Source organism: Lissotriton helveticus, chromosome 5_1, assembly GCF_964261635.1.
Source record: "Lissotriton helveticus chromosome 5_1, aLisHel1.1, whole genome shotgun sequence".
NCBI classification, from domain to species: Eukaryota; Metazoa; Chordata; class Amphibia; order Caudata; family Salamandridae; genus Lissotriton; species Lissotriton helveticus.
The window spans coordinates 259,430,906-259,440,430 of NC_136065.1; the positions used below are offsets into that span (position 1 = coordinate 259,430,906).

The following is a 9,525-nucleotide window of genomic DNA, read 5'->3' on the forward strand; positions in this document are numbered from 1 at the left end:
TGTTCTTCCAGATCGTGTCGTCGGGCACCCTCACGATCATGTAGAGAAAGCACGAGTGTTACCTCAGAGTGGTGGCCCCCTCTGGCGCCTGCAGATGGCCCCCTCGATTTCATGAGGCCACCTCACCGTGGTCCATTGCTGCATCAGTGACCTGGGCCACCGAAGCGACCGCTGCACCCCGTTCTTGCATCCTTGCCGACAGGTCTGGCCCCCCCTTCTGCAGTGGCTTGCCCACTCTCTGCCACTCTGCTGAGCGCCGTCGTCGTCTGCCAGTTGAGCCACTATTCCCAGACTCTGGGACCTGGTGTTCCAAGCCCAGAAGTCCATCGCCGCCTCCAAAGAACGCACCTGGACCAACTTATTCTGCCAACGGAAGATGAGGCGGAAAGGGTGCCCCCAGTAGTAGGGCACCTTTTGTTACCGGAGATAAGTGGTCACGACCTTGAAGTCCCTGCGCTTCCGCAGTGTGGAAGCCGCTAGATCTTGGTACAGCAGGGGGCGATGGTCTCGGAACTGGAGGGGAGCCAGATCTCGTGCTTTCCTGAGGATCCGCTCCTTCAGCTGGAAATCATGGACACACACCAGGATGTCAGGGGTAGCGCTTGGGGACCTCGTGGGAGTCCCACCCGGTCCACTCAGTCCATTCGAATGATCAGGATGTCCTCCCCCTCAAGAATGTGTTTGAACAGCGCCTCGACGTACTCCCTCAGGTCCGCCCCCTTGCCTTTCCAAGGTACTGAGCGGATGCGAATATTGTTGCGACGGGACCTATTTTCTAAGTCCTCTGTGTGGGCCTGCAGGTCAAGGTTTTGCTCCGTCAGGCGGATCACGTCTTGCTGCAGCCGGTGAATGTCCTCCGCTGTTCCCACATCGTGTTCTTCCAACGTCACAACTCGCTCCCCCACTCCGTCCACATCTCTCCTTACGCCGCGCAGGTCTGAGGCCAATTGGGAGCGCAGCTCTGAAATGTCCTCTTTAATGGCCGCAAAGAGTTCTATCATGAACGCCTTGGTCACGGGTTCTTCGTTGTCACCCTTTTTTGGGGATTTGTCCAAGATAGGCGAGGTGGATTGGGCCGCTCCTTTCGGGATCCCCTCTTTCCCAGGCTTGTCCTTCTTCGTCCTGTTGGACGCCATGGTTGCTGGTGCGTGCCCCAAGGACCATACAGATTGTAGGCACTCTCACTCAAGGTCAGAGGTTGAGCACAGGCACCCCGACGCGGGTCTCACGGTGTCACAGCTGTTCGGCCACCAGCCGTAGATCCCTATGGCTTTATGTCCACCCTCAGAGGCTCGGGGGGAGGTCTCTGGTCATCGCTGTCCCCCACTGCAGGTCAGCACTATGGCGCAGGGACGCACCCTGCCGCTCCCAGTGGCCCCCGTTGTGCAGCGTCGCAGTTGTGCTGTTCGAGGCCCACACGCCAGTGCTAGGCTTCAGGGCAGTAGGGCAATAAACGGCAGGGGGTCCGTAAACCAGAGCGCTATCTCCAGCAATGGTCGCTCTCTGCGCACGTGGGGTACACCCCCTCTCCCAGCCGGCTTGGTCATACAGGAGGGGGGGGTGGAATACCACGGACCGGGCAGACACCGGCACTCACTGTGCTCCACTGCTCTCACTCCACGAGATCTTGCTGTGGGGGCACAAGGGGCCCCAATCCAGTCCGTCACTGCAGGCGGGGGCAATTCACTGGGGGGGGGGGGGGGGGACGTATGAAATGCCCCAGCCACTCTCTCTCTCTCTTCAGGCCGCAGGGTCTCCCCGCTCCCGTTGAGGCCCACCTCCGTGTGCAGTCGTCAGCCACCCTAGGCCGCACCAGGCAGCCGATTGCCTCCACGTGGGCCTCTGCTCCTGGCGACTGTGGCCTACTTCACCGGCCTCCTCAGGCAGCTCCAGGCTCCACGCAGTTTAGTCCGCTCTGGTCTCCGTTCCCCCAGGCTGCCGGAAGCCAAAGTAGCGGCGCGGGGGGAGGCCTGGGCGCTGCAGCCGGGCGGCAGGCCTTCGTAGGCCCGAAGTCCCCAGGCTAAATTCCTTGCTTTGCCGCCCTCTGCGCAGCAGCCCCGGATCCCGTTCCTGACACTCACGGGGCCCAGGGAGTGCTGCCTCAATTTCGCCTGGTGTCCACTCCGGTCTAGGCGAAGGCGCGGAGGTGGAACGCCGACACTGATGGCCCCAGCAGACAGTTAGTGTCCTGCCGGTTCTCTCCTCGGCAAGGCCCGCACCGGCCCTCTTATCGCACCATGCCGCAGGCGGCCCAGGAGCCTCAGAGATTCCGGAGCCGACGGGCCCAGAAAGCTCCCCAATCTCGTCCTTGGAGCCGGAGGACAGTGGGCGGCGGGGATTACGGGCGTTTTGGCAGTCCCAGAGGGTGCTAAACAATGCTTTAGTTAATGCGGTGCCGGAGGGACTCAAAAACACGTCCTACTCCGCCGCCATCTAGGCCACGCCCCCCATTAAAGGAACTTTTAGCTTCACTAGAAAACTTGAAAGTGTAGCCTCTCTCACCAGCCTCTGGCTCGAGTGCAACACCGTCCTCATCCTCCTGCAACACCGTCCCGTCATCCTCATCATCATCCTCATCATTCTTCTCTGAAAAAAAGTATTTTTCAAACCGTGCCAAAGCAGGGCGATACACCATGCGGTTGTCAATGGTTTGTAGTGCTTCGATGCTTTCCAAGCCACCAAGTTCTTTCACCAGGAAACAGAGCTTCTCCACTTCTCCCAGCTTATCCGCTGCCATGAAGATGTTCAAAATGGCATCAAGAGTGACAAATGACTTTGCTGTCCTTAAAAGTGAGCAGGTTTAGTAAAGGAACCATTACTCCACATTTGACCAGCTGAACCACCTGTCCCACCGTCCCAACAATGGTGTAGTTTGAGACAGCCCACACAGCCTCTTTCTGAGCTTCGAAGTCACCCTTGCTCAGAACCTCCACAAGTGGCGGGAGCAGGCCACAGGTGATCATCTGTTGTATCTGCTGCGAGGGCCCAGCAGCAATATAACTCAACACCCATGCCGCTACCTTCTGGATACTCTGCTTGCGGCGGCGCAGCAGTTGGGGCAAAACAGACAATACGCCACAGTTGATGGCCACTTGTCTTTGGACATCTGTTCCAGTGACAATGGTCCCAATTGTATGCAGAGCTGGAGTCAAAATTGTTAACTCTTCACTAGCCATCAGCTGGACAAGTCTCTCCACGATACCAGTGTTCACCACGACATCAATGCGGTCATTTGAGCTATCTGTTGGGTATGACATTGCCCAGCAAGTGTTTGATAAAATATCCTTGTCATCGTGATGAAGCAGCTGTATTAGCGCTCGCAGGGTCTGAAGAACGACTTCCATTGGAGGATGAGGGTTCTTATTCCTGCAAAGATTAGGTGATTTTGCACAGAAAGCAAACTGGTGTCTGTGGCATCACCAGGGAAAGAAGTGGGGGAATAAAATTACATTTGATCAATGCATCTCTGTAGAGTGGGCCATCACCTGCTATGTTGCCTAGCGCCCACACCGCTTGCTCACTAATGTGCGGGTGCACCGATGAGAGCAGTTATGATAGTTTTTGTTGTCTCATTGAAGGCTTCAGCTAAATGACTGGGTGATCAGAACCATGCCGATGTGCCTACGTAAGTGCTATGTACACAGCTATTTCAGTGCCCTGGAATTTTTAAAGAAATGTGTATTTATTATTTGCCAGATCTCATTATTTGATTAAACGTTTCTACACTGCACCTGACTTAGACTTCTTAATTACGTTTCTTAAAATCGTTAATAAGTTGCAACACAAAAATAAATTGCTAAAGAGAAAGATTCTTCAGTATTTCTAGATTTACCCAGTCTTCAAATAAATGGAAGTCTTTGGAACACCACTTCACATACCAATGGTTGGTTCAGGTAATAGATACACAAAGGGCGAGTCCATTCTGTGCCTCTAAACAATTTTCATTCTTTCTGAAGATCCAGTTTTGCAAACTGGTCACATTTCACGGCAGCCATTATTACTATTGTCATAATACTGATCAACGTAATGAGTCTGTGGATGGAGAAAACAGCCTGCTACAAGGAAGGAACATTTCATGTACTTAGAAGAAGACCTATAATTTCAGTCAAGCTGCACTTCATTGGTTGGCACACGAGCAGTTAGAGCAAATGTCTGATCCCATTCCGGGCTCAGAAGACAGGGACTTCTTTAACAGCACACACTAGAGGTGTAAGATGCTTCCACAGTAAAGGTGAAGCAGCTAGAATACACTCATCTTGCACGACTGCTGAAACATTTTACACCACCCAACAAAAAGCCAAGCATTGTGCATCGCAGCCCTCGCTCGCTTCTTATGAATATACAATAGATTTGGAATAAATAGAGTCTAGTGCCACTGAAGCCAAACTAAGAAAAAAGAATGAGAGGGGGACAAAGAAAAAAAAATCATAGCAAGTTATCTAAGACAATTTCTGGGAAGATTAAACAAAAAAAGCACAATGTTTGTGCAGCTATGGCAGCTCCAAAAGGAACAAACATCTAGAAAAAAAATCGAAACATTAGGAAACTTCCAAATGTAATGTCCACTCGCATTAATAACTCTGATTAGAAGACATTGTTGATTGGTAAAACCCTTTTACTAAAAGGCAGAACAATTAGTGACTCCAGTAGGGAAGAAATACCTTGAAGTCCCTACAATAGTGCATGGCACAGTAAGGGAAGCACCACTTGAAGCTAGTGTGGGTGGGGAAAGTGAGAAAGGATCATGAGGAAGTTAGCGGTGCTGCATGTCAGATTGTCTGTTGGCATTCATCAAACTTCCTCCAAGCCCTACTAGCCCTTCAAAATGAGTGAGGTTCCAGCAGAGTTTCAGAGTTTACATTAGACTGGTCAGCTGTTGGTCAACAGGTGGGTGAGGTCCACAAATTAATTATTTGTGCACAGCTTTAATTGTGTGAAGGAGTGTTATGCACAGATGAATTCACTCATCTCTGTGGTTCAAAATAGCAGCACAGTCATGCAAATTGCCTTGTTGCTCTCATTCACATTATCATAGATAGGAGTATTCAGAATGACGTGAAACAAACCGGCCAATTAGAAGACAAGGGGGCAGCACAACTATTCAGCAGGTAACAATCATGGGAAAATCTGTGTAGGGATTTCAGTTCTGACACAATAACCCTTTGGTGACTAGGTTAGATCATGGAGAAACCATCAGTAGGTTGTGCAGATAAAAAAGCAATATAAGATGGCGGCTTGATTGACAGCTCTACCAATTATGGAGGAGTCAAACCTTCAACAAATTTGTGTAGAAAGGTAATGCTTCAGTAAGGCACTGCAAATGGGGCTAAAGATTAAATAACCTACTGTGGATAAGGTAAAATATTAATAATGTAGCGAGGGTGCATGTCAGGTTCTAGTAATTTACTGATGGAACAAACGCTGAAATAATTTGCTGTTGATGGGGATAGAGGTTCTAAAACATATTGCACAACGGCCTTTGCCCCAGTAACATACTTTGGCTACCAGTGAAACAATATTGAACTGGGGGCACGGCGAAGCTCCAAAACACTTTGGGTGACCGGAAATAATGAACTATGGAGGGTGATAAAGAACTAGGGATGGGATTAAAGCTCAAATTCTGCATGTATGGCTTGTGGATGAAGTGTAACCTCCAACATCCAATTTTGGTTGTTGTAATAACGTATTGTTGTTGGAAACAAACAAGATTAACTTAAGTGTGTGTATCTAGTGTAATAATTAAAACTAGCATCAAGATGGGGAGGAAGGGCAGCACAAAGCAGAGCTTTTCTACAAAATACAGCAGAACAAGGGTGAAGAGATAGCAGCAGCGGCTGCGCCTCTCCAGCTCATTGAGGCGCTCTATGAAGCACAGAGGGTACCGCAGGCAGGGGATGCAGCTGAAGGTGCGGCTAGTATGGAAACGCTGCTGGAAGTTGTACTCCAAGGCTCCCCAGAGCCCGGGTCTCCTCTGGGCCACAGTGAGCGAAGCCCGGACTGTCTGCAGGCGGGTACAGTCCTGCTCCAGCATCGTCTCCTGTAGCTTGAGAATTTCCCACTTCATCATTGGGGTCTTCTGGCGGCAAATGGGGCACTTTACGCGGCCTATATCTGCCTGGCCACTCTGATCCATGATGGCCTTCACGCAGCTGTCGCAGACCACATGCTGGCAGTTCAGCAGTGCCTGGCGACATCGGCCGGTGTCATACTGTTCAGTGCAGATGGGACACTCCTCCTGGTGCTCAGCATCCTCATCTTCCACAGAGAGGATGGAGGCCTCTGCCATTTGCTGGTCTGATGACACTTCCATGCACTCTGCCACAAAGGTATTGGTTGTAGGGCAGGCTTCTTTATGATGCAAAGGATAAGAGTGTCCACCAGGGACTCTATTCTCTTCAGGATATGGGCACTGGTCTCCAATGGGAACCCTTGCTTCCAAAGGTGCGTCTAGCACAGTTGGCAGTGTTCCTTGTCGGGGAGTTAAGCATGCCACAGAAAATGGTTCTGATTCAGCATATGCATGTAGTAGAGTAGCATTTGTCCCCAAGTTGGAAGATAAACCCAGTGCAGGAGATGATGCTTTTTCACCCATGGGTGGGCACATTACAGCTGGAGGCACCCTTTGTCCCATAGGGGAGCACATTATTCTAGAGGATGCTCTTTCTTCTAGACCGTGGCACTCGCTGGATACAGGTAGCACACAAGATGGTGAACTTTTCTCCATAGATTGACACAGTGAACCATACATTGCACCTTGCTCCGGAGATAGACACAGATTACCTGAGGGTTCTCCACTTCTCTGATGGGGACATGTTACACTAGAGAGTGTGCTTTCATCCACAACCTGGGACGATGCATCACTTGATCTCAGGTCCAGAAGTGGGCACAGTTCCACAGGGGGCTGCGTTTGATCCAATGGACACAGATCCACAGAGGTCTGTGTTAGATCCAGTGTAGCCTTGCTGCTGCTCTTCCCATCACTGATACAAATATCAGTGTCATCAGACCAGTTAATCATCTCAACGCCGACCTTATGCATCTCCTCCAATGGCAGGTGCCCGTCTCCAGGTTCTGAAGCGTGGTTCTCTGTTGATGGCACTTCTCCCAACAAAAGTTCTGCGGCTTCGTCCTGTTCATCATTGCACTCAACTACAAAGTGTCTGCCATCTCCTGAGGAAAAGGGATGCGTGGTAGCATCTCGGAGCCCTGCTCCAAATGGGGTTGTTCTACACCATTTGGCGGGTGCTTTCCTAGGACTTGTATCCGGGAAATCGGGAACACCTGCAGTGATCTCCCAAGACGGTGGATCCATATCCGCTCCTTTTCCTGCAGAGCCACAGAGATCCACCTCTTCCCCAGCTTGCTCCAGCATCTTCTTGCCTGGATCTGGCACTACTTTCTCCTTCGCCTCTGCAGCTCACAACTGCCCACATGTGGCTTATGAACAGAGTGCACCGGTGCAGTTAGTGGAGATGGTGGTGCACGGCCCCCAGCATCTGCACCCAGTCCAGACGAATACGGTGCTCCTTGTTAATAGAACTTGATTTCAAATCCTCATTGAATGTCAGCAACCACACAGAAAGAGTCAGCGGTTCCCATGTGAAGTCCCGTGGCACCAGTGCAAGCTCGATCACAATTTACAAATCTCTTTCCGGATCTTCGGGGCTCCACTTTAAGGGCGTTCGTTTTAACACACATGCCGCGATTTTTGGGGTGTGCCAGTTCTGATTAAGACCCGGGCAGTATAACATTCCGAAATGCAAGCCAGGAGTACTTGCCTTCTGACGTCCATCCCTGTGTCTCTCGTGACGTCTTTCTCTGACGCATACGTCGCCAGGGCTCCAGTGACGCTAACCTTTGGCTCTCCAGAAAAAAAGACGCGTTTGGAGTCACCTGAGGCGCAGGTCCCACGATTCGGCCCCACGCCAGCCGGCGCTGGTCAGCACTGGTTTCTTTGTTTGTTCCGCAGCCCCGGATGCTCTGCTCTCACGGTTGTGCCTACCCTGACAGTCACGACAGAAAGAAGTCGAGGCGCAGAGCTGCCCCAGACGCAACTGAAAAAGTCCTTCACTGTGATTTGTGAAAGAGGTCCGGCCGCTTTCGCCTTCCTGAACCGGCCCAGCCACCGAGTGTTGCCAAATCCGCCCTCTCCCAATCAGCGCACCTGGCTGGAGGGCGAGGCTGGGCTCGCGCAGGTGTTCCCAGCAGACCGGTTGGCTCCAGTTAGTGCTAATAGGCTGCACTCAAAGCGCCCGTGCCCGGCTTATCTCAGCAGACCTGTTTGCAACACAAACAGCATTCCATGCAGTCCTATTTACAATGAGTATTTATCCAGGTTTACCACGTTCCCAGTCGTTAATTATCCCTTTACAAAGCAATGGATTCTGGGAGATGTAAGCTTTAGTCCATTGCGCCAAGAAGGCTAAGATAGTAGGGAACAACCATGTTTTGAGAAAAAGGTCGGGTTGGAAACCTGGTGTCTCCTTGAAAGGAGGTGCGGACCGGTGCGTGTGCATCTGCACTCACGTACACAGCAAATACTGCAAACTGAATTACGTATTGCTGGTCATTGGCTAATAATGAAAAATGTAATAATAACAAACATGCAGCCCTAAAACTACATCTATTCCCACACTTGCCTCAAAACCTTTATTCATCTCTGTCTCCAACCCAACCACCCCTCAACCCCTGCCACTATCTCACTCTCTGCAGCTAGCTACATACACCTTTTTCTCTACACCCACCTCTATCTGAACACCTAGATCTATGCATACGTTTGTGTACAGCTGCACCTGTCTCTTCCAATACACCTACTGCTAGCCATACCTATCTATATTTCTATATTTACACCTGTAACAGCCTCCAGTCCTACATGTAAACCTAGCTCTATACACCTACCTTAATCTTTACATCTACCCCTATCTAAACATCTACATCTACAAACACTTTTATGGTAAGGCTTTATCGACATGTCTCTTCCAATGCACCTACTGCTATTTCTATACCTACCCCTATTTCTTTATTTAGGCCTGTAACTTCTGCAATTCCTAAATGAAAACCTATCTTTATACACCTACCTCTACCACACCCCTATATCTTCACCTACCTCTACACATATCTTTATCTCTACATCTACCTCTATTTGAATACCTACATCTACACACTTTTATGTGTTCAGCTACATCTACACACCTCTTCCTATACAGCTACCTCTACCTCCATTGCTACCTCTATTTGTTTATTTACACCTGTAACTGCCTCCATTCCTACATGTAAACCTACCTCTATGAATACTTCTATACCTCCACCTACCTCTACACCTATCTTTATCTCTACATCTACCTCTATCTGAAGACCTAGATATACCAAAACCTTTATGTGTCACCTCCTTTTTTTGTATATTCTTTGTAAACAAGTAATCATCACACAACAAAACAAACAACAAGGCATTGACAAATAACAATCACTGCATGCAGTGTAAACATTAAGTATTGCCAGCGCTGGATGAAGAGAGGGCACTAGCAA

The 9,525-nt window shown here is 50.0% G+C and overlaps 1 protein-coding gene and 1 pseudogene across 1 annotated transcript; both read right to left on the reverse strand.

Annotated features, from left to right (window-relative positions):
* Positions 1-2,380: 2,380 nt before the first annotated feature.
* Positions 2,381-3,549, reverse strand: LOC144752439 (importin subunit alpha-5 pseudogene; annotated as a pseudogene).
* Positions 3,550-5,689: 2,140 nt separating this feature from the next.
* On the reverse strand, positions 5,690-8,069 carry LOC144753091 (ring finger protein-like). Its single transcript, XM_078640879.1, has one exon. It carries the CDS (start codon positions 7,370-7,372, stop codon positions 5,714-5,716), a length of 1,659 nt encoding a protein of 552 aa, XP_078497005.1. The 5' UTR covers positions 7,373-8,069; the 3' UTR covers positions 5,690-5,713.
* Positions 8,070-9,525: the final 1,456 nt, after the last annotated feature.